The sequence below is a fragment of the Clytia hemisphaerica genome, unplaced genomic scaffold (assembly GCF_902728285.1).
Source record: "Clytia hemisphaerica strain Z4C2 unplaced genomic scaffold, Clytia hemisphaerica genome assembly, whole genome shotgun sequence".
Lineage (NCBI taxonomy): Eukaryota > Metazoa > Cnidaria > Hydrozoa > Leptothecata > Clytiidae > Clytia > Clytia hemisphaerica.
Window position 1 is genome coordinate 615,403 of NW_027104211.1, and position 25,729 is coordinate 641,131.

At 36.6% G+C, this 25,729-nt stretch overlaps 1 protein-coding gene across 1 annotated transcript in view; it reads right to left on the reverse strand.

Moving 5' to 3' along the window:
* Positions 1-25,729, reverse strand: part of LOC136815590 (low-density lipoprotein receptor-related protein 1-like) — a 48,965-nt gene that overhangs the window by 1,412 nt on the left and 21,824 nt on the right. Inside the window, exons 22-52 of the mRNA XM_067072041.1 lie at positions 23,352-23,433; positions 22,603-22,883; positions 21,123-21,290; positions 20,477-20,642; positions 19,931-20,157; positions 19,414-19,528; positions 18,970-19,118; positions 18,104-18,369; positions 17,273-17,540; positions 16,758-17,001; positions 14,741-16,100; positions 13,918-14,194; positions 12,939-13,053; positions 11,807-11,934; positions 11,098-11,245; positions 10,235-10,468; positions 9,657-9,850; positions 9,001-9,132; positions 8,292-8,525; positions 7,811-8,080; positions 7,345-7,563; positions 6,779-7,034; positions 5,821-6,248; positions 5,329-5,436; positions 4,972-5,047; positions 4,611-4,703; positions 3,720-3,827; positions 3,456-3,566; positions 2,954-3,006; positions 1,260-1,347; positions 458-566 (exon numbers count right to left, since the gene is read on the reverse strand). Coding sequence (XP_066928142.1) covers positions 458-566; positions 1,260-1,347; positions 2,954-3,006; positions 3,456-3,566; positions 3,720-3,827; positions 4,611-4,703; positions 4,972-5,047; positions 5,329-5,436; positions 5,821-6,248; positions 6,779-7,034; positions 7,345-7,563; positions 7,811-8,080; positions 8,292-8,525; positions 9,001-9,132; positions 9,657-9,850; positions 10,235-10,468; positions 11,098-11,245; positions 11,807-11,934; positions 12,939-13,053; positions 13,918-14,194; positions 14,741-16,100; positions 16,758-17,001; positions 17,273-17,540; positions 18,104-18,369; positions 18,970-19,118; positions 19,414-19,528; positions 19,931-20,157; positions 20,477-20,642; positions 21,123-21,290; positions 22,603-22,883; positions 23,352-23,433 — 6,707 coding nt within the window. The remainder of the gene's footprint in view (positions 1-457; positions 567-1,259; positions 1,348-2,953; positions 3,007-3,455; positions 3,567-3,719; positions 3,828-4,610; positions 4,704-4,971; positions 5,048-5,328; positions 5,437-5,820; positions 6,249-6,778; positions 7,035-7,344; positions 7,564-7,810; positions 8,081-8,291; positions 8,526-9,000; positions 9,133-9,656; positions 9,851-10,234; positions 10,469-11,097; positions 11,246-11,806; positions 11,935-12,938; positions 13,054-13,917; positions 14,195-14,740; positions 16,101-16,757; positions 17,002-17,272; positions 17,541-18,103; positions 18,370-18,969; positions 19,119-19,413; positions 19,529-19,930; positions 20,158-20,476; positions 20,643-21,122; positions 21,291-22,602; positions 22,884-23,351; positions 23,434-25,729) is intronic.

Below are 25,729 nucleotides of genomic sequence, written 5' to 3' on the forward strand. Positions count from 1 at the left end.
TTTCCCCTATCAGCCAACCTTCAATTAAAGAGCCCCATCCCCAGCGGCACCCCTGATCACGCCATTACCAAATATTTCACCAAGGTCACAAAAATGGTTAAAATTTGCTAATTATTCAAAACTGGCTAAGAAGCCCAAAGCGCGCATCATGTCTCGAAACTTTCCATAGCTCGCACCACGCATCACGCTAAACCTTTAATCACGTTAAACCTTTGGAATAAAAATGTCCTGGGTGTAAAACTTTTGAAAAGGAGGCTAATACAGCAGAATTAGTACAAAAGAAGGAACTTTCAGAAACATTTTCGAAAAATTAATTAGCGGGGGGGGGCTATTAGGTACCCGAGAGTACACCAAAAAGATTTTGGAATAACACCATCACGCAAACCATTGGGGGTCGGCATCGAAGAAAAAAGGAGCGCTTATAAGAATTTCTCTGCCAACGAGAGAAAAGACTCACTGATGATAATATTTGAGTATTTTCGTAATCATTGTAAAAATCTCCTTCGTTTGCATAAGCTGGGTTTTCCATTTCTATATTGATACGCTTTGGTGCAAATTGGTTATACCTGTGGTGAAAAACAAATGTTAAAAGTATTCAATAGAAATAATACTGACCTGGGTGGATAACGTTAAAAGTAAATTTATTCGCAGGAATCTATAGGGAATAAAATGGCATAAGAATTGACCCCTCCAAAAACAATGCACCCTCCGTCCCGGGAGTATTGTTATCTTTTCAAAAAGGAGATTTTTATCCAGAATTTGATAGCAGTGTCGATCAACTAATCATTAAGCAAAGTGATTCAGGCTGGTCAGGAGGTAGAAAATAATGGTGTAGACAACCAAAGAAATTTTTTTAATGTTGATGCACATTTCTTTTATTAGAACATCTAAGCTTTTGAGTTTTAAGCCAAAAAATGTTCTTATTTTCAACTATTTTTCGAAGTATTTTTGTCTATTTTCCTAAGAAATTGGGTGTTTGCAATTTTGCGAGTCCGCGAAGCCTTAAAAGCTTCTTAACTTGCTCTTAATATTTAAGCCATCGAAACCTTACGTTCTTATATAGTTTATTCTTAAATCTGTTTGCAATCGATGTTGCAGAGTGCTCAATGAAACCAGAGCCAACCAAAATATCAAAAGATATCTTTCATCATAACAACAGTGTAACAGAGTGTACTTTTTGTTGTGATGAAAGATATCTTTAATATTTTAGTTTATTCTTATAAAGAAAAACGTTATTAGCAAATTTTGAATTCACTTACTCTCTCCTGCGTTTGATATAAATGTAAACACCGACGACAATGAGTACCAGAACTAAGATGATCACCACAATGGCAATGATGATCGTTTCTACAACAAAAGAAGATATTATAAACAAAATATAGAGTCCAGTGGGCTCACTGAAGGTGTGAAAATCCAAAATTTCGCATGTTTTTAACTTTTTGAGTCAATATGTTCTTAAAATGTTCTTAATTTTCACCATTTTGTGAGCATTTTTCTGAAATTTTTCTAAAAAATTTGGTGTATATTTGGTGTTTATTCTTATATACAGCACCTGACCCCGAGAATGTAGGTGAAATTTGAATCAGACCTGAAAGATGTAGATTTGTATTTTAAAAGATATTTAATATTTTCAACGAAATTTTGAACTCCCAAAATCCTTTCCCAGGGGTTAGTTTCATTACTTTTGATAGATAGACCAATTTTTTTGGTCCTTGAGGTTGACTCCCATTTTCGTTATAGCCCCCAGAATGTAGGTTCGGTTTTATGGCTTTAAATCTAGTAATAGTAAAATGTTGATATTTTTTCAATTGGATTAATTCTAACAGCAAATTTTAGAAATGTTTTATGCGAAAACAATATTCTAAAGAGCATTTTGTTATTCTGAAAATTGGATTTTTCACATTTTTTAACCCCCAGAATGTAGGTGAAAAGATTCGATTGTTGAGAATGGAATTTCGGTATTCATCGGAAATTATTGTTCTCTAAGTGAAATTCATACTTTAGAAATATACGCTGACAAAAAATTAACAAATATATTAATTTCATCGTACTACAAATGAGGGAAAGTAAAAGGAAGGACGAAAAGAAGAGACAAGAAAGTTGTTTTTATTTTGTGTTGAAATATGTCAATAATGTAACAACAACCCTGCCTCACAGCCCCGGTGGAACTTTTTCCTACATCGGGTCCAAAAATTTCTACTTAAGTCCAAATTGGAATAGAAATTCTATTGCTTCAAACTTAGGCAAATTTTCTGATTGGGCTGGGGCCCCAACGGGTCTGGGAGATGTCGTAAAAGCTCAAAATTTCAACATTAATCATCTCTCAGGTAGTACTTTCATGTTATAAAAGTACAACGAACAAGTTTTATATAATTTGACAGACTTTTTATGTCGGGTTATAAAGGCCCCCAAATTGTAGGTCAACTAACCCCAAAAGTTAGGTCAAACATTTTCGTCCAAATATCTAACTCAGAACAGTAAATATTGAAATGGACTATTTTCCCTATTTCCTTAGTTCATTAGGACTAAGAAAATACCCTATCATCATAACTTAATTCCAATAGATTTTGATTTAGAGAGGATTTATTAAAAAAATGTCTCAGTTCGGGTAATATCCAATCAACTTCCATTCAGATTTTCGTTGGAAAAAATTAATTCAAGTTAAAACTTTCTGTCCAGAAATAATCAGTAAGATGTAACAGTATGCTCTGAAACAAATTTTTATGAAGTTGAGCTATCGTTAGGGCTACTATGCTAAAAAATGAGAGTTTACTACATTCTCGGGGTCAGGTGCTGTAGTTTGTTCTTATAAAAACGAGTACGTAGAAGACAAATTTCAAAAATTCTTGAAATGTATTCCAAAATGCTTTGAAAATGCGAAATGGGAGATTTATTTATTTAGAATTTTTTACAAATAAAACAAAACAGAATAAACAGAGAAGAATCGACTTACGATTACTGCTACCACCGTCAGTAGTGGCTTGTGAACAACCATCAGCTAGACATCTAAAAAGATGAAGTTTCAACATTTTCATATCTTAGTTTAAGATTATAGTCCATTTAAGTATCTAATGTAGTAGTACCTGGGTAGTGAAATGCCCGTTTTCATGAATTATTTCAGGAGAAGGGGCACATCATAGAATAATTTCAATAAACATTTTCGTATATTATTTTGAGTGCAACGACTGTCTCGTTTTGAAGTCATTGTCAAGGTGATTGAATCCCTCGAGTCTTCAAGTGTTGCTTTATAAATAGAGTAGTCTTGTTATGAACTCCTTTGAGAATCAACACCTTAGCACAGCTTAGTAATATTCTGAAACGAGGTAACAGTTGCTCCGTGACATAATTCATGAATTTTTTTTTGAGCTTTAGCAAACGAAGTCTGATGCTTAATAGATGCACGCACTTTTAAGAGGACCGTGCGAATTATAAAATCGGATGACCAGCATTCATACCTGCAAACATGTTTATTATTTTCCACGAAGCAATTATGTAACGGATTTTCACATTTGAATCCGTCACACGTCGCATTGTCACATGCAGCTCCATTGAAACCTTTTTCGCATCTACAAAATTAAGGCTAAAAATCATTAAGATCTTTCTCGAAACACACTTAATCACAAATAAGTTCGAATTACATCAATATAGGGTTTGAGAAGTTCCATCGAAGGGAAGTTTAAGAAGTTTGAAAACAGCCAAGCACTGTGACTGTGACTTACTGGCAATGGCGGTTTCCATTGAGTGCAGGGTTCAGTTTGCAACGACCATTCTTACAATCGGAAATACATTTCTCTTCGCATTTGTCGCCGGCAAATCTCTTCGGACAACTAAAAGAAAAAAAATCGTGTTTCGATATGAGTCTGAGCACTCAATTTTCTATTGTAAATCTATCAAACAAAGAAAAAACACCATCAAAAAGACAACACACGAGGTTAACAGTGGTAGTTCCCTGCCGTTTATCTTTGACAGGCAACAAGCTTATACAAGCAACTAGATCTAGACTAAGATCCTTTTCATCGTGCAATATGTAATAGTTATCGGAAAGTTACGAGTACAATATGAGAAATATTTTACGAGTTCCGAGATTTTTCTGTACAATATTTTCCGAGCCTTTAGGCGAGGAAAATATACGGAAAATCCGGAACGAGTAAAATATTTCCATATTGTACGAGCAAATGTCTGATAACTGGTTTATCGGTGACCCAAAAAATACACTTTTTGTGTTGGGAAAAAAGCGCAGGGCACTTTTATAGCAAAGTGACGTTAGATTGCTACTACCGCTACAATGCAACAACATCTTTTCGTCAATTTATATTTTGTACATGTGAAATACAAGATATATTGTACTCTTTTTAACCAATCAGATTGCAGATATTTTTTGGATCGCCGATAAATCAAACTAAGTATTTAATACTAGATTTCCTGGATTAGAATAAGGCCGTACGTGTTTGACTTTTCCTGTCGGTGTTGGGAGAAAGTGTCGCGGAATTGATTGTTGTAAGTATCCCGTTCGCCCCTCCCAAGAATGGCTTCATAAATACTACAGTAAAGCAAATGAGACCCAAAAAAACTTTTCAGGCAGCATTCAAAATAAAAGAATAATATAGTACCTGCATCGTGTGCTACCATCTACACATTTACCACCATTGAGGCAAGGACATTTTTCTTTGCAGTTGGTTGACACTAAATACCCATCATCACAACTGCGAAGGAAAGAAAAATTAAGATTTAAGTTAAACTTACCGTAAATGGATTTTAACGGGCGCGTCGAACTACAAAGAATGAATAGTCGCAAACTTCGATAGTCTTTACCAAACTTCTCTCCGCAGAAAAGACACACAGAAAATTTTTTGAAGGTTTAAAAATCGCCCGTGGGCGTTGAGGGTTGGACATAGACTGTGGTTCGATTTACCAGGGCAAGGTTGTGATAGCACTAATGATGGCAGGAATTGAAAGATTGAAAGAACTTACGTGCAGATATATTGATTGGATGTTTTGTTTCTTGAGCAAGTACCACGGTTATTGCAAAATTTTGGATCGCATAATGCTAAAAGATTGTATAGAGAATTGCAAGTAACAAGTAGCACAGAATGTAATACAACCGCAACGATAAATTCAGTTTGCTTGGATTACAGAGGGATTTGAATCAGAGAAAAGATTGTCGAGAATGAGAGCTGATTTGAATTGTAGGAAGATTCGAAGAAAAAACTAATAGGGACTAGAAAGACTTCGGTCGACTTTAGTATTTTGTTAAGAAAAAATCTCCGTTTAAAAATCAACTAAATAACGCGAAATTTACATAGTGTATTTATTTAAAAATGAATGTACCTTGTTTGCAGTTGTTTGTTTGCAGATATTTACAAAGACATTTTGCCTCACCATTCATGGCAACGCACAAGTGTGGACAGTACGAATTCAAGCATGGATTTTTGAAATCTACAGAATGAAGTAATCATGTTATTATTGGATAGCGGAAAGATGGACAGCTTTCAGTATACTCTTCCGTACCTTTGGGGAAACTCGACCTTGTGTTTACTGCGGTCGAATACTTTTCGCGAGTCGACTTGCTAGTCGCCTTTCGATCATCGGCAACAGCTTTTGTCAAAAATAGACAAAATAGCTAAACAGCCGTCTTTCGGTCGACCTTTTTCTCACTTTCAGACGATTTTATACAAGAAAGGCCATTAAAATAGCTTAGATTATCAGAAGCCAGTGGTCAAAGCAAACATTGTCATCTCATATGGAACTTGTGCACAACAAATTAGACTAAATTCTTCAAATGCTGAGACGGAGAATCTTTGAACACCGAAAAAAACAAACCTTTATTGGGAGGGAGGTGTCGATTGTCGTGGAACATTTTCACTTGGAATGTCTTCCTCAGATCGGCTTTCAGCACTGTCATTGATTCCTGACCAAACTTATCCACTTTGAACAACTGACCAGTATACTCCATCATTCCGTACACATAATCTTCGAAGACGTCGATCGAGATCGGGAACTGTAATTTCTTATCCTTCCGGTAATCTAACGTGGTCAGTCGAAGTCGGCTTCCGTCGGTAGAGATGCTTTCTATACTGTGTTTCTTTTTATCGGCCCAAAACAGACGGCCCGAAGGTTGGTCCATCACCAAGGAGACGGGATATTCGAGCTGTTCCACTACGAATTCTTCCACGTTTTCACCCGAAATTGAGGCTTTGTAAATTTTGGGGAAGATGTAATTCCCATAGCTTTCACTCCAGTAAATAACACTAAAATAAAAAGTTGCCAATATTGTATAAAGAACGTAAAAACGACACGTTTTCCATGCTCGGACCTTTGCTACAAAACTTTTGCACTCTTAGTCTTGTTGGTTTTTGCTTATTTCGAAACAACGATGAGAATTTTAACATTATAAAATAATTGAATTTGCAACACCTTGAGCTTTAAAAGGCAGAAGAGATAATAAAGATCCAATTTTATAAGCCCACTGACATGAACCTAAAACATATACAGTAGCAAAACATTTTCTTGGATTCAATGAATACATCAGTAGTTTCAACTTACGGACCCTCATAAAGTAGTCCATGAGAAAAGGGCAGAATTGGTATAAAAAAAGAACTGTTTGTGTTATACACCATTCGAAAGGTTAGCTATAAGAGAGTCAAAAAAATGATGATGGTACTTTTCTAAGTGTCTGCATCAAGAAGGAGCAGTGTGGCCTGGAGGGTGGCTATTTCAAAGGGGGTATGGCCTATGAATATGGACATGTCTCATCCAATAGAAAGTATTATCAACTTACCCGTTTATAGGGTCCACAGTCAATCCAAGGATTTCCAGAGTTCCTTGGTTATTTCTAGTAATCAACGGCTTGGGATATTTTCCTTCCAAACTTGCAATTTTAATAGTCAACTTTTCTGCCCATAGTAAATTTCCGCCCACATAATCAACCGCCATGACTTGAGGTTGGACGCCCGACAAATTGAAGGCAGGTGAATAAAGCGGTTCGCTCGCTCTACGTTTACGAGCGATAGATGACTCCGCTTGGATTAAACTCACTAAGAAAAAAAAATTAAAAAGAATTAAATGAAACACTTTCGGACATTCGGACATTTTGAAAAGAGAAATTAGAGTTTGGTTGATGTACATCAGATCGGAATAAAATATAATTTGGGTTGAACTTGTTTCTTTATGGTGGGAACACTGTTTTAAAGTGAAATAACACTCTTCGCATCATTTTAAAATACAAAGGAGAAAATACGTATTATTCATACCAGATTTTAAAATCGGTGATTTAAAAGAGGAAAAAAAACATCACTAGGAAATATAGAGTCATTAATCAATCAATATACCAAAACAAAAACTTACCAGCATAATGGAATCCTTCAATAGTTTGACTTTTCTTGTCACCCAACAAAATTAGTCGTTCGCCCATTCCACCGTAAGTAAATTCAATGGATGATTTGTTGGCTAGCAAATGTTCAATTTCTGTTTTGTACGTTGCTTGTCTCGCTTTGCTACCGATTTGATGCGCATGCGTAATCATCAGTTGATTTTCTGTCGGTACAACCAATAATGGTGGGTTTCCTAGAAGGGGAATGTAAGGTTCAAAGGTTTTTCCAAGTATCAGCTAAGGAGTCTTGTTGATCTGCTTCTGATAGTTCAAAAATCATATTATTTTAGCCTTCAATGGACTGAAAACTATAAAATATAGTAAACGTAGGCATAAATTTGACTAAAAGATAAAAAAGGATTTTTTCTATTGGCCACTGAAAATACTTTTACAGATCATGAAATACTACATATTCCAGAAAATCTCATAAAAATGTCTTACCCTTGACTTTACATTGTTTGGTCACTGCGATATACTCATAACCATCAGCACATCTGCATTTGTACGAACCCGGCACGTTAGTACACATTTGGCTACACAAATGTGGAGATTTCTTACACTCGTCGGTATCCACACACTCACGACCTTCGTCTGTCAACTTAAACTCGTGACCAGTCTTGCAAGAACAATTCAACCATTGATTGTTTGCAGCTGGCATACAATTCAAGCCTGGACATTGTTTGCGACACGTTAATGTCGTTTCCGGTATTCCTGAAAGAGATACGTTAAATAATATCCTTTAACCGTAAGAAAAAAGCGAGCTACTTTTATTGCGTTTTGATTTAAAGCTAAAGTGAGCAGCTGTAAACTGTCGAAAAGGCATTGAACTTTCGAGTACTACAAAAATACAAATGTTGTCTTTTCTTGTTGGTTACGAAAGTTGATGAAGAAAATGAACAGATACTCTTTTTTAAGTACTTACTACAATCGACTTCATCAGCACCATTGGAGCAATCTTGTGAATAGTCACACAACAATTTCTTATCAATACATTCACCGTACTTGCATTTGAACTGGTCAATTTCACATGGTTGCTCACAGTTCATCTCATCATGACCAGTCTTGCAATCTTTCTCACCATCACATCGCTTGAATTTTGGTATGCAAACGTTGTTACTGCACTCAAAATGTGTCTCCGGGTTACAAGTGTGATACCCTAGTGAGAAATGGATTAACATTGGTTACTGATCAAACAGGATTTTCAAACTACACTATCTGACAAAATGATAAGCTTTTATAACAATTAATGATATGTACCATTGCAATGTCTTCTGACATTACATCACGGACAGCTGATTGGTTGTAAGTGACGTAAAATCAGTCAATACGTCACTTTCAACCAATCAACTGTTAGGTCCGTGGAAGACATTGCAATGGTGCATATCATGAATAAAAGGTTTCTGTGCTAGTAGCCGTGGTATAGCAGCAATGGGTATAACACTTTCGGTAGGTAGGTAGCAAACCTGTTTTTATATGGGTTTGGAGTGAAAGTAAACCAACGAATAAGTCTATTGGAGAATAGAATAGGTATGATTTTATCTTCCCGGTAAAAATCTAGCAGCTGGCAGATTTATTCAAGGTACAGGTGGTCAGCTCAGGCTTACAAAAGAAGTTTGATAAAGTGGACTTACTGCAAGTTTCAGGGGCTTCATCCGAACCATCGAAACAATCCATGAAATTATCACAAATCCAATCCAAGCGGATGCAAGTACCATTAGTACATTGGAATTCGTCCGAGCTGCATTGCTGCTTGTGTGGACAATCTAGAGCACAGAAAAGCACAGTTTTCATCGAATAAGGTAGCTTATCGAATAAGGGAGCGTCGTTTATGAGAGTTTCTTGTTGACGGGGACTTTAAATTTCATCAAATAAAGGAGCCTATCGAATAGTAGAACGTTGAATTAGAGAGCGTCAACTGTAGATAAATATTCCTCCGACAAAATGCATCATATTTCATAAGTCTAAAATACTGCTCTCAACTCTATGCCCCATTTTGAAGGGAATCCTTGTATGTAGTTTTTCGAAACAATCAGTTAAGCAAATTGATCAAGTAGTTTTTCCTTGCCAGTGATAGACTCGAGTCTTCAGTTTAATACGAGAAATGAGGTCGTTGCGTTGTTCTCATGTTCATAGTTGAATCCCTATGGGCACGCAACGTCTTATGGACATTCAACGGACAGCTTTATGACCTTTGGACGTTCTAGGAACGTACATTAGACGTCCAAAAGACGTTTGCGCCCATTGAGAAGACAAAGAATCATAGAGAATCTTTAGGAATAAGACTAACCTTTTTCATCGGAGCGGTCAGCGCAATCAGACTGTCCATCACATTTATAATGTGCGGGAATACACGCGTTGGTTGATTGACATTTGAATTGGTTGTCTTTACATTTCCCACAATCCTTTTCGTCACTATTATCACCACAATCGTTGTCACCATCGCAACGCCATTTTGATACAATACAATTACCGTTACCACACCTAAAGGCGATAAAAGAACATGCATTTCAATCAAGATGTATGACGTCTCTTTCTTTGATCGAATCCCGAAATATCTAGTGTGATGAGTTGTGGTGAAACTTGTCGCATATCTTCGATCATTGATCTTTGTCAGACTTCCATTAAAAAAATTAAAAGACAGCACTACGATTACAAATGAAGGAGAGTTTGGTATCAAGATAAAAACTTTCAAATCCTAACTAGTATTTGCTTTAAAAAGCATTCCAAAAAAAACCGTTATCGAACAGATGAAAAATGCCAAAGATGAAAAATGTTCTTGAAAAAAAGAAGGAACTCGTTGAAGAACTTATGAACCAAGCCTTGACATAAGAAAGATTCTGTTAAACCAGGTTAAACGATTCTTACTTGAAATTGCTTCTAATATCGCAAGTAGATGTCGTGTCGCAATCTTTTTCGTCAGTCCCATCTTGGCAATCCCGTTCACCATCACATTTCCACGTCTTTGATTTACATTGGTCTTTGTCACATACAAAAGAGTCGTTCAGATTACAATTATGTGTTTGACAGATCTTTGCTTTTTCATCACTTCCATCACCGCAATCGTCGTCATGGTCACAACGCCAACTACTCATGATGCACCTGGCGAGAATAATAGAATATATGTATTTGCACTTTTGAGGACGGTAAAGTGACTGAAGCGATTTGGAATAACCCGCAAAATCGAGGAGGGTAAAACTGTTGATTTACCGTCGTCCTCGGCTGGTTAGGATCTAGCCAAATTAAAACCTTACCGTCTTCGTCGCTGAAAAACATACATACATAAACTCGGTAATAAGAAAAGAGATACAGAGCTTTTTCCAGTTTGACAAAGTTATGCAACTTCTTCCATTTTTCCTGAACGGACCGGCGCTCGAAATGAAGGAGGATTAGGTTCAAATTTTTCCGTGTTACAATGATGACATAAACATATTTAAACCTATTCAAACATCATCAACATTTTATTTATTTGACCACAATAAACCTTCAATGATTCGAGCTAAATTCCCATGTTAAGGCAGTATTTACACTTATGACAGAAGATACAACTTAGTGTTCTAAGGCTTAAGCGCCGCAAATCAGGGATTCCTCGTTTGATAACACGCCCTTTCTACTCGTTTCGTTTCATTCATCGATAGCATACAGGGCTGGCCGTGGTGCCCCTGAAAACAGTCGAAATACTGTCAGCAAATACATCGACTCTATCCATCTATTGGGGGAATGATACATACTTTCCGTTATCGCACTTGAAGTGGTTATTTGGACACGTATGGTTGGAGCAGGTTTCTTTGCTTTCATCACTGTTGTCCTCACAATCTTTTGAACCGTCACATTTCCAGGCGCTCGGTATACACCTATTGTCACCACATTGAAATTGATCTAAACGAAGACGAAACATAAAAGGAGTCTTCATAAGGTTAACGCCAATTTATTCGAGTTATAGGATCTTATAGAGTTATGGGGAATGATTTCTAAGGACTTTTTAACTGGAAGGGACAGTTTCATTTTATTGTAGTGTGAATGCCAGCTGGTAATGATAAACCTTTCCATAAATTACGTCACAGGCATCACTTGCCTCGTTTTGAAATTATTGCCATGGTAATTAACTCCGAGCGGGTTTTATTAAAACTACTTCCTATTCATAAAAGAATCATTTAATGTCTCAAGGGACATAATCACCATGGTAATTGTTTGAATACGAGGCAAGTGATGTTCTAACGTAATGTATAAAAATGTCTATTGAAATAAAGACAAGTTAAACGAGGACGATGGAATTGGTTGTCGTTTCGAAATCAGGCAAGTGGCGTTCGCGATGAGAATTCATAACATTACTCTTTTCACCACACTTTTAACGTTTAAAAGAATTACTTTTCATTTTAAGGGCCTAATCAGTTATTAGCTTTTGGCTAGAAATAAGTAGGTCAAAGAAAAGTGAGTTACTTTTAGTGCATTTGCGTAATATTTGACATTGAGGGTCTTTTTCATCAGAATTATCACCACAATCATCATTGTTGTCGCACATTCGGCTTCTCATGATACATAAGTGGTTCTTACAACGGTACTGGAAACTGCAAAGAAGAAGAATTCAAAGCATTTTAGACAAACCCAATTAGACTAGACTAGAGGGGGGTTTCCTCTTTTTATGCCTTACGTTATCGGGGATCGGATATCTTATTACGTTATCGGGGAAAAAAATGTCGGGGTTTTAATTAGCCGGGGAAAAATTTTCGTCACATTTTCGTCACTTTTCCCCGACCAAAATTTCAAATTCGTCATTTTTTTACCGACCAAACTTTCAAATTCGTCACTTTCACCCGACTAAACTGTCCAAAAGAAATGGTTTCCTTCATTAGCTCGAAAATGGATCTTGTAATTCGACGTTTAAAGAACTAATTTCGGCAAATAAAGATCTAAAAAATTAGATTTTAATTTTGGTTGCGGTATAAAATTTCGGGTAAATGTTTTGGACTAGGACAAAAAAATCGGGTACAAGTTTTTTGGTCGGGTGATAAAATATCGGGGAAAAATTTCGTCACTCCCTCAAAATTTTCGTCACTTTCCCCCGACATTTTTGTGACCTTTTAGACCATTGTCTTTTTTCTAACTTTTCTTCGAATTCTTTTATGGTTGTTGGATTGTGTCAGGAAAAACTCTTCTTCATGAAAAATTTCATAGATTCAAAGGAAGGGTGCACGGTAGACGCGAAAGAACAACAAGTAAATAAATTTACTATTTCAAAAACGGCGGAGTGACTGAAACCGCAGTTTTGGTTTACTGTCATCCTCAGACAGTCAGGATATAGAGAAATTAAAAGCTAACCGTCCCGGAGCAGAAAATAGCGAGTTTATGCATTCGTGATAAATCGAGGGGGACGGTATAAAGCAAAGTTGACATGCCTCCAAAATTACCGTCTACTTTGCTCCACGACGGTAAAAACACCAAAATACCGTCGTCTGTTTAGATGAACAAAGGCAATATAGAGCCGTACATCAACTATCGACTTTGTTTTGTATCATTTCACTTACCGTCGACCTCGATATCCTTCAATACATAAACTCGGTAATAGACTTACTTGAAGCACTGTCGATTTTCACAATTTTGTTCGTCACTGTTATCTCCACAATCATTTTCACCATCACAAATGAAAAACTTTCGCGTACAATTTCCGTTCAAGCATTGGAAGTTATCTGAACAACAACAAAATAGAATTAGACAGTTGAGAAACCACTTACCTTATTACACGAATCTATTACTAGGCAACTATTCAACATTGAAATTAACACGCCAAAAATTAACACAAATTTTAATGCTTTTTCAAGGACACCATGGCTGGTTTTAATTAAGGGCGTTTTTATTAACACGGATTTTTTCAATTCGTGTTAATAAAATGACTAGTAATATTCGTGTAATAAGGTAGTTTGAATCGCTTATAATACCTGTTATACAATAACATAGATGTTATATGATAATTAGGATAACAGCTTTTCTAACCATACCCTATTTTTTCTTAAATTTGGTCTAGAGTGGGTCTAGGTCGTCTAGAGTGCTAAACAAGGTTTAAAAGTAAAGAACTTCGACAACCAAAGCAAATATGGGTAGCTATTGATGATGCCCTGTGTTGCAGCCAGCAAATTCATATTAATATTACTCTTTAAAATGAGCAAAATTCTCTCAATACTGGGAGTATTGAAGAAGAAAAAGTTTATCACCAAAGACATATGAATTAACTACACTTTTAGCGAGCACCTCACTAAAAACCGGGATTTTTTATCTCGTTTCTTAGCTAGTTCCACTTTGATGATTTTTGAAAAATAGAAACCTTTCAAGTGTTGTGACGCAAATTCGATTTTTCCTTACTGCAAGGTCTTCAAAAGTTTAAAGTGACGTCAAAAAATCGAATGTTTGGAGCCCGAAAACCTGGGCTCAAAACATTCGAAAAATTCGCAAAGTGGAATAGACGTTAATTGCGTAGAAAAAACGCGGGTGAAGTCTAGTATAGGCTAGAACACATTCGAAAACCGTTCAAAGTTTGTTCAACAACAACAACATACCATGCGGGCATTTAGTATCTGTGCATCCTTTTTCGTCCGAATTATCACCGCAATCATCTTCTCGGTCACACAGCCAGTCACGTGGTATACACTTGTAATTCGGACATTGGAATTGATCCACACTACAATTGTTGATGCAGGCTTTGTCACCGGCCAACGTGAAATGGTCACCACACTCACAAGAGTACGCACCGTTCGGTGATAGTAAACAGAGATGTGAACATTCAGCAGTGCTACATGGGTTCTTCGTGCGTGGTTGACGCAACGGATGGACCAGCTGGAAATAGAAAAGTTGTTTTTCAATCAATATTAGTTCGGATGGCAGGAAAGTTTATTTTACTAACGAAGAATCAATTTCCCTGATAAACCATTTTTAGAACCTCGATTTTAAATACAGTTGACTCTCTCTAACTCGAACTTCATGGGACCAAAGATTTTCTTCGAATTAGAGAAAGATTCGAATTACAGAGAGTAATTTAAACCACTCTCCAGCTGAGGGGACCAATATATTAGTTCGAATTACAGAAACCTTTGAATAATAGAATTTCGAAATAAAGAGAGTTGACTGTATTCATTCAGAATTTTAACGCGCATTTCTTTGATCAAATGGACCTACTGTAGCTAAACAGGCAGAATCAATGAATTATTCGAAAATGGGTTACTGAAGTGAGCGAGTTTTGTGTCGGGGAAACAAAACTCGAAATATTAAATTGTCCATTGAGGGCGAATGGAGCTTTTTCCCATCGGAACTATTCAAAACTAACCGGCAAATTAAACTTCAATCCAGGTCGTTTTCATCGATTTAAAAGATTTTACGACTTACCGTGATTCCAGTATATTTCTCGAAGTTTTTACTTTTCCTCAATTCAGTTCGATTTTGGCCAGTCCATCGGTGAGCTTTGTAAACTGCTGCTTCCGGACCGGTGGTTGTGAAATAGATGAAGTTCTCAAAGACAGTGAGTCCGTACGCCGCTCCAGGAGTGTGCATTAGGAACCGACTGACGGTCAGATCTTTCAGGGAAATGTATTCGATACGTTTAAGGTTTATGTCTGACCAGTATAACGTGTCCGTCACGTAATCGATAGACAGCGCGTGAGGATTTTTCATGTTTTTGTCATACACCACGCGTGATTTCTTGCCGTTCATTCCAACACGTGATATGGTTGCATTATGTTTGGATGTTTGAATAGTGGTGTAGTAAAGATAACCTGACTTCGGATGACAGACAACAGTGTTTGGAGGACGAAGCTTGTCTGTCAGAATGGTTTTCTTCTGTTTGCTTTCAAGATCAATGACAAAGATACTGTGTCTGGTGGCTTCGGTGAAATAGACGTTTGTGTTGATCCAATCCACTGCTAGATCGATTGGTTTAGGTATATCATGTTTGACAAGAACTTTACGGTTTGGTTTAGTGATATTGGAGAAAGAGAGAACGCCTGCAGATTCCAACCAAAAGACACGGCGGCTCGAGAAGTCGTAATCCGCCGCGATAACGTTCCCGTAAGCTTCATTGTTGAAAAGGATTTCGTATCTTGATTTCTCTTTATAAACGGATAGTCTGTTCGTATATTGCTTGTTGATTAAGAGTAAGTAAGGTCTAGTTTCGGAATTGTGTTTACAAGACACACCGTCCTTCTCTAGAGTATATCCCGAAGCACATTCGCAAACGTGCGTCTGATTGACGTTGCCGGAAGACGGTAAACAGATCTGACTGCAACCGTGTTTCGAATAATCGCGACACGTGTGAACACATGATTTCTTATCATCCGCTAGGTGATAGCCAGGGCGACACGCACACTCGAAACCTTGCTTCTTGTCTATACAAATATGTTCACAATTGTCAGCCAAAGTCTCACATTCATTCTGATAGCATAGCTTCTCATCTCTTAGATCGTCACAATTGACCGATTTATTACAAACGTGCCTCTCTTCGATACACGTATCAACGCCATTGATTTTACACTGATGCGTAGGACAAGTTTTACAATCAAGTTCGTCAGACCCGTCTTGGCAATCTGCGTTCTGGTTACATTTGAGGTCACTTGAGATACATTCACCAGACTTGCATTTGAATTTCCCTTTATCAGGATCACAAGGGCAATCCTTTTCATCGCTACCATCTCCGCAATCGTCCTCTCCGTCACAACGCCAACTCGATTGAATACAAATGTGATTCGAACACCTATTGAGGAGAAAAAGGGATTTAGAAGATAGAAGAACTGCCAAGAAAAAGCCTCTATTTATGTTTCTCTTTTTTTTTTTAAGTTTATGTAAAGTATATGAAAACTTCCCATACGATGAGATTTCTTCCTTGTTTCGCTCGATTTAAAAGTACTTAGCTCGAGGCTAATCAATATCAACTGAATTCAAAATCTCCGTAAATGGAGAAAACTCGATTAGTTTTTTTTCTTCAAACTTTACTCTTAGGTGCCGAGTAAACGCCCCCCCCCCCCCGCTTGTTAATTTTTCAAAAATTTTCCAACCCCCCCGGACCTTATTGGGACCCCCCGTTTATTAATTTTTAGAAATATTTTCAGCTGCCAAAGAGAAGGCCCCTTATATTGCTCTAAATAGCCTGATTTTAGTCTATTTTTACCTTATTTTTGGGTTTTCGTAATTACAATTTCCAACCCCCCGGCAATTAGGTCCCCCCCGTTTATTAAAATCTAAAAAGTTTTCCACCCCCCCCCGTTTATTCGAACCCCCCCCCCCCGTTTATTTGGCACCTAAGAGTACAGTTTTATTTAAATCAGACAAATTAAGAACGAAGCTTTTGTATCAGTTCGGATTCAAAAGAAGTTCTGATAACCAGGAAAATAAAAAATATCATATCTCTTACTTGTGTTCACCAGATTTGCAAGTTTTGATTTGACATCCACGATCGGGGGCTTCATCGCTACCATCAATACAATCATTGTCGCCGTCGCAAATGTATCGTAGGGGGATACAATAAGACGAGTTTGCACATTTAAAGTTGTTCTTGGTATCACACACGTTGTCATGACAACTTTCTTTGGTTTCGTCCGAACCGTCATCGCAATCTTTATCGCCGTCACATTTAAATTGTTTCGTAATACATTGACCTATGATAATTTATGGATTGGTCAAAAAAAGTTATTCTTCTCAAACGGAATGAGGAATAAGCCCGAGTTAGAATTCACTTGAATATTAAAATATTGATAGTGTCGTTTAGGAGAAAAAAGGTTAAGTTGGTTCGTATGAATTTGGAGATAACTTTCTTCTTGGAATATCACAAAAAGCCAAAAAGCTCTTTCGTTTTTTCGTTGCTATTGCATTAGGCTCACAAAAAACATTATAAAAGGCAAGTTCCTCCTGTAAAAACATAAGCTCTACCTGATTTGCACGTGAAATCGTCCAAGGGGTGACATTCCTTCAATGTTTTGCAATCTTTTTCATCAGAACCATCAGTGCAGTCTGGTTCTTTATCACAATACCATGCTTTGGGGATACAATTCTTGTTATTGGCACATTTGAATTGTGTTGATGTGCAGTTGACGTTGATGCAGTTCTTCTTGAGTTCGTCGGAACCATCTTGGCAATCAGGGTGGCCATCGCAAACGAAATCGTTACGTACACAACCCGCTACTGACTCGCATTTGAACTAAAGATGAACAATTTCAAATAATCCTGTATCAGTTTTCAACTCTCGAAGGATTTTAATATCTACCTTAATGCCAACACGAACACGGGTTCAAGTCTAGTCAACTTTCAAGCAGCCTGAAGTATTAGAATTGAAATATGTAAAGACCTCTCACAATAAAAACTTTAAACAATTACAGTATATTAGATTTCAAAGAATTGAAGTAACAGTGACTTCGAGTTGATGCAAGTTATTGCAACTTCATTAGTGTCTCATTTTCATTTGGATAATCGTTAATGACATCCAAGCGCAAACTTTTCATTCAATTACCTTATCGGCCGTTTTTACGCCAAAGGCCCGTGTTGGCGTGAGTCGAAAAATACAAACCGGTTTTTCAAATTTAAATATGCTAAATAACAAGTATACATCGAGAAACTTCTTTTAATTTAACAGTGCAATCGAATGGAATCTGATATATGAAAAAAACCAGCCCTAAATAAGACTAAGAGAAAAGAGTGGCCGTTATTCATACGACAGTGAACAGACTTTAAAAACAAGCTTTAAAATAAAGGTGTAATACTCACGTGACCAGGACGGCACGTTGTGATTGGACAATTTTCTTCATCAGAATCGTCACCGCAGTTATTATGACCATCACAACGGAATGCTTTCTCAATACAATTCTTATTCAAACATTGGAATTGTGTGGCCGTGCAATTAGGTTTGCTTTCACAGTTGAATTCGTCCGACCCGTCTTTGCAGTCCTTATCTCCATCGCATTTCCAACTTAACGGTAAGCATTTACCTGATGCCACGCACGAGAATTGATTGATCGCGCATTTGTGGTGTTCTGTTATAGAGAATGAAAAGAAGTATGTAACTAAAGCTCTTAAGAATATTTCGAGCAAAATTGCGAAAAAATAAAATGACGGTCAAGTTCTATAACTCGAATGCCAAACAAACTCGGTCAAATTTTCTAGCGCCTTTAGTTAGTCCTTATAGTAGTAGTAAGTTTGCGACCGCAGTCGAGGGCGACCCGAAGGCTCCCTTTTCGTATAGCTGTCTACCCGAAGGTAGGGGAGGGCGCCACTCCTTTCCCCCTGGATTGCTCCACTTACCCTTGATCCTTCTCTTTAGTTGCTGAGCATCAAGCAGAGAGGCATCAAGTACCATTTTAGGAATCTTTGGTATGAATCGGCTGGGGATCAAACCCACAACCTTGCGCACCGTAGCTGAATGCTCTACCTTTATGCTACGGTTGTCCTAATAAACCTTACTCCATAACTCGAAAATTTCTTCAATCGAACAAATTTGTCTTTTCCCTGAGTGTGCGAGTTATGGAGACTCCACTATGAAATAAATATGGAACTAATGTATCAACAATTGAAATTAAAATTTTGTTGATGAAAAAGTAATTGAAGCAGACAATGCAGTGATACATAATACTTACGACAAGTGATATTTCGTTCATCGCTTCCATCGGGACAATCTTTATCGCCATCGCAGACGAACGGTTGTTGAATACATTTCAAACCATCAGAACACAAGAACGAGCTGTCTCCTTGACATGTCAACCCTGGCTTTGGCTTTTTCACACATCTATGGAAAAGGTTGTTAAGATCCAAATATAGAATTATTTTTGAAGGTTGAGAATCCAATTTAGTGGGTCATCAAAAAAAGTACAAATTTTAGAAGAATTTACAGAATTATGACATAAATGAAATAGATGAAGTACATGAAAATCAGAAAACGAAGTTCTGGAAAGCTACAGTACCAAAACTTTAATAACATGAGTTTTTGAGTCAAACAATAAATGGTATAAAAATATTGTCTGAGTATTGATAAATAGAACAACATAATTGCTGGTGCAAGGGCGAGAGACCAAGGCCATTACCTGTATCCGTTTACAAGGGTTTGTTTTCCCGGACAGGTACACACAGCCGTTCCATTAACTTCTTTACATATGTCAGAGCATTTATAAGCGTTCATGTAACAAAGTGTTCTTGAACCTAAATGTTAATAAAAATAATCTTCAATATATTGTTTTTACTACGCTTTACCATCTAGTTCGATTCATCCATGGCTTAAATGGCTTGAAGCTGCTTGAAGAAATTTACATAGAATATAAATAGTAAAAAGAATCAAATGAAAGCTCTTAAATCAAAATTGTCATGACAATTCAAATTTTCTGGACTGGATTATTGATCAAGCTGACACACAACTTGTTTAGTCGTCCATGTAACCGCGTTGTCTTTTGTCAGAAAAAGAGCCTGAAAGAGCCACGGGATTAAGCTAATTCAATATTCATTCCAAATTTGGATGAAATCCATTAAAGCGGTCCTACGACTAAATACGTAAGGCGTCGTGAACGCTGATTGGACGTCGAACTGTTTCCAGCTTAAAATACTCACAGTTTTGTCTTGATTTAGAGTAAACTTTGATGCCCATAGGTTGTGCGTCCAGTTTGTCAATCAAGACCACCTGTTTACCGTAGCCATACTTATTGATCCTCATGACGGAACGAGTGACCCAATCCGTCCAGTAAATGAAATCTCCGTACATTGTGACACCGAAAACATGCGGTGCATCTTGTACAATGATCTTACGGTTACGCCCGTCCAAATCAGCTGATTCAATCCTGGATACATGAACAAAGGTAAATGTTTGGTAACCAAGGATATTAAGATGCTAGTTATTTTTATGAAACTTCTAGATGTCTAGATCACAGACCAATTCTGTCATCAAGCCCACACCGAAAGCGTGCTTTTCAGATTTTAAGGCATGAACCTTTAACGGCCTTTAGCCATATAATCAAAGAAAACTTTAAAGTACAAATTTTGCTAAACGATATGCTTCCGTAATTCTTTAGAACTATAATTCTCCCTAAAAATCAAATTTGAGAGCGTCATTACAAGTACAATTTCAATCAATCTTTGGTAGAATTAGTTTTCAAGTACCTGTCGAGTCTAGCATCAGCCCAGTAAATGCGACTAGTGTTCATGTCAACAGTCAACCCATTGGGCCATCCCAGGTTCGTGTCTACGATGGCTTTAGGGTTGAAGCCGTCCATCGTGGCGTGTTTGATGTATGGTCGTCTTCCCCAGTCGGTCCAATACATGAAACCTGAAGAGGGTGAATTTGGAGCAATTTAGACATTATTTTCATGCGAACATTCTATTTAGTTAAGCAAAAATACGAGGAAACCCTTACTCTTCTCAGATAGTTTAGGTGTAGTAAAAATGTCAAGTGAGTAAGTTTACGATCGCAGTCGAGGGCGACCTGAAGGCTCTCTTTTTGTATAACTGTCTACTCGAGGTAGGGGAGAGCGCCACTCTTTCTCCCTCAGTGGTTCCACTTACCCTTGACCCTTCTCTTATTTGCTGAGCATCACACAGAGAGGTATCAAGTACCATTTTGGGAATCTTTGGTATGACCCGGCTAGGGATTGAACCTACAACTTTGCGCACCGTAGCCGGATACTCTACCACTGCACTACGGTCGCTTTGTCGAGTACACCATTTTAACCACTAAAATTATTTTGTTAACCTATGAGAACACGCTAATTAACTGTTGAAGGCTATGTTACTATGAAATCAAACCTACCATCGCAAGGGCTGAGCGCGATAGCTCTCGGTTCATCCAATTCTTCATGGATGAGAATTTCTTTGGTCGTTCCATTGATAAGCCGGTTCACGGTGTTTTCTTGAGCGTCCGTCCAATACAAATGCTTGTTCACCCAATCCCAAGCTACACCGTCCGGTGTCTTCAAATCTACATGGAAAGTGTATCATGGAAAATAAAAGTAACAATAGCAAACAGGTAAGCTTGAGACCATGTTCAGACGTTACGGTTCCGTTTCGCTTCAGTGTGATTTTTGTTACGGATCGAGAGTGTTCATATCAGTTTTGGAGCAGGAAAACAGAGCAGTTCCGTTCCGATTGAAAATAGTGGAGCGAAACCGTTTCGATCTGTTTTGCTGTGTAACGTCTTCTTTTTTGACGTTTCGAATTTTGACGTTAACACTTGTTGCGGAACCGTAACGTCTGAACATGGTCTGAGTCTCTTGGGTTCATGCATTTGGGAGATTGAAAATACGACATTAGAATGGAGTGAGGATATGTAGAATGTTCTTTTAACCTGTGCTTTTGGAGTATATACCAAGCAGAACGAAGTAACGCTAAAAAGAGGGGTTTCTACTTGACCCGTGCGTTCTTCTTCGAATTAGTGAAATATTAGAAGTAGGGTAGAGTTCTTTCAAGATGACAAGATCATATTTTCAATAGAATAGATCTTTTTATAAGTTACGTTACAAACATCATTTGCCTCGATTTGAAATTATTGCCATGGTGATTAACTCCCCGCGGATTTTATTAAAACTACTTCATATTCATAAGAAAATCATTTAATGTCTCAATAGACATAATCAAAATTGTAATTGTTTGAATACGAGGCAAGTGATGTTCGAGACCTAATTTATGAAAAGGTCTTTTACGGGGAGACTCGAGTATTAGAGGTTCGAACTAAAGAGATATTTCACAACTGGAAAATATCACAACTTCGCATTTTCGTAATCTAGAAGATTGTTTCCATGACTTGAGCTGATCTAAATCTGTGTTATTGATTGCTTTGAATAGCAAAAACAGTACTAAAGCTATCATGACGTAATCCAACACGATAAGACATTGATAGTTAGTAATATTAAGCCACACCGAAGAGAGAAATTAAATGAGATTATCTTCAAAGTCTCCATTAAGATGAATGAGTTCATTTTAGAGACGATCAAAATGATTGGATGAGAATTGAGATTAATAAGAATATAGTTTGAAATTTTCTTTATAAGCATCTCCTTTTTTCGAGTCTGCTTAGGGGTTCATTAGCATTCCAGCTTATTTTCTAAAAAATTTCCTTTCACTAACCTTGATAATAATACCATTTTCATGCTTATTGCCATGGTTTTCTAAAAAGCTTTTAATTCACGAGAAATTAATAAAAAATACAGATAATTTGAGGGTTCGAGCCTTAGCAACCTGATTGCTTATAAACAACGTGTATTGACATGAAAGTGCAGCGTGAGCCTGCTAACCTGTGATGAGAACTTCTTTGTTTTGGCCATCGATACCAATACGACCAATCTCTTTCTTATAAATGTCCGAATAGTAGATCATGTCATTGTCGTAATCAAAATCTATGGCAATGGCATTATAAAGTGATTGGATAGGTTGTTTGGGTGATGACGCTCTCCTCCGTGGGTTGAGATCAAGGAATTGAATTTCGTTACGCTTGGCGAAGATAATGAAATCGGAGACGCTTGAGCATGACTTGCCGTCCGCCGCTAACGTGCCTGATGAACAGTAACATTTACGCCTGGAAATGAATTGATAAAAAATCATATAAGAAATAATTACATAGGTACAAATGAGGTGAAAAGAAGGACAAAAAAGTAACATTGGGGTTTTGACGTTACTGCAACAAAAGGAATAAAAAACTCAATCGAAACTTATAAAATAAACAGGGCTTCGCTTAACCTGTGAAGTTTACTGCAGTTCTCAAAGAGCTCGTAAAAAGCGATTTAAAAATGAACCCTTTTGCAGCCAGGGGTATATAAATGCTTTATATACCAAAAAGCTTATTTACATACGCACCTGTCTTAAAATCAAGACAATCAACAGAAAATTCAATGCAAACGGCGAGGTTAGGGACTTTAGAAAAGGTCCCATGCTGCAAAAGGGTTAAAAGAATGAGATAGGATTGGTGCCCTGAAATCATACTCTGGGGTTCAAGACACGTAAAATTGATAAAGACAGTATTGGAGTATTGGAAAAACCGACTTACTCGAGTTTATTGTCTTTCCCAGGCCGAACTAAACACAATTGTTCACAACCACCATTGTTCTCAAGACATGGGTGGTCAGGAGCTGTAAAAATCAGGGAAGAAAATGTTTACTGTTTGATAACGGAGTTTCCGACGTTTGGAAAAATGAGATATGCTCTGATAGTTGGGTTCCAAATTTTATCAAAATATTCGACATTGAATATTTGATTGACTTAGACATGTAAAAGCTACCTGATATTGATAATTTCAATCAAAAGCAATTAATTTACTAGACGATCCTATCGTCTACACAAAATCACTAAAAAGGGAAAAGTTTAGGAGAGGCGTGATAAATTCGGGTGGAGTAAGCAGTGGCGGAGATGTTTACAGTGTAGACGATACCAATTTGGCGCAAAAGCAAAAAACTGAAAAAACCCGTGGATTTGCCTTTGCGTATTATTGACGATTCGGTTCGGCCATTTTCAAAACATTCGAAAACGCACAGCATCAACTTTTACTTTTTTACACTGGCTGAAGGAATTTCTTGCATGAAATTCTTTTCTTTATGGGTTTATTTTGTAGCTCAAATTTAGAATGTTAGTTTGCAATTTATTTGCAACAAGTATTTAAATTTTAAGAGCCATGCTTCATATGTTTAACATACTTTGACTTCAGAAATAATCACCACAAAGACTAACAACCTTCATTTTTCTTTTTAACTAATTTAACTCAAAGACACCACACTTGCTGTACATTTTAGTATCATTTTACACATTTCCCTTCTGATAGAAATTATAGAATTATACCTTCTTTTCAATACTCCCTATTTTTGTTTTGTTAGAAATTCTACAAGTTACTAATTTTTAACTTTTATATTTTTTATTTTTGACATGTTCAGTAGTATAGAAGTATAATTATAGCCACAGGAAATCATTTTGAAGTTTTTAATCTTTGTTTGTCTGGAAGATGGTATCAATTTGAAGGTAGACTATGTGCTTCTGGCAGCTAGAGAAACTATTCTGATACAAAAAATCATTACAGGATAGTTTGACAATTGAAGACAATTTGTTTACAATATTTTCCACCATATTCTATATTTAAATATAATTATATTTTGGCCTTAGGTAGAAGTTGTAGACGTTCATGGTACAGCAAGATGCTGTTATTGCTACCGTACAATGCTACTAGAAAGTCTTATCCAAATCCTAGCTGGAAAAAATGATTATTTAAAAAAAGATAAAATATTTTATTTTTTCAGACATATCGTAGTACATATTCTACAAATGGCCTTTTAATTGCTTTTAATCGGCTGATTGGAGTAAAAACTGAGCTTTTTCAGGGTTTCGAGAAAGTAAAGCAGAAAATGCCAGAACAAATTCTCACCCTAATTAAAATCCCTGAAGTAATCTCTAAATTAAAAATTTGTTTTTTTCCTGATTTCCTATATAAATTAAAAAAATAAGGATAAAATTTTAGTTTTAGTTCTGTTTTGCTAACTTCTTTATATAAACATTATACTGTTTGCTATTGCGAAACCATATTTTACATTAACTTATGTAGCATTAAAATTACCATAAATCCTAGAGCACTATTCAGATTGACTTCAGATCTGGTGTGTAAACTCTCTGTACAGACTGGAAGAAATTTGCAAAGAAAAAATGGCCAAAAGATACCCCAATCAAAATCTTGTTTTTTCAGCAAAGGGCGACAACAGTCAGACAGTTTCTTTTTTCAAACAGCCAAATTTCTTGTTAAAAAAATTGCTAAAATTGGCATAATTCTGGAATTTTTTTACATGATATAGACATTCCTGTGCCACACAATTCACCAAATTTTGTTTGAGATATTTATTCAATCTGAAGTTATTTATAAAAAAATATAAGTCAAAAAAATCATATATATGAAATATTTTAATTCCCGCAACCCAAGATTATGCTAAAAAAAAATTGTCGCTGAATGTCTTGACCTGTAGTAGAATAGTAAAGGAATAACAATTACTTGAGAATGTATAAGTACAATCTTTACATCTTAACCCTAAACAAGTAGAAAACAACAAATTAATCACTTATATAGAAAAATTTCTCAAAAATTAAATAAATAGGTTCAATGTACGGGTAGCGACATGAGTATTAACAGCTTGCATTTGGCAGTACCATTTTTGATTGTTTTGAATGGTTTTATTCTTCACATAACGTACAGAACAATTTTCCAACCACGTTCTACTGGTTCAATTTCACAAATTTCACAAATTACATAAAATAACATGAAATAATTTTATAAAAAGGTATATAAGCAGTAGGGAAACTTATTACCAAAACCTTTTTGGTGATTTCACAAAAACATTTCGGTGAACTCTTGATAAGCACCATTTTCTATTCCACAGCTGATTGGTTGAAAGT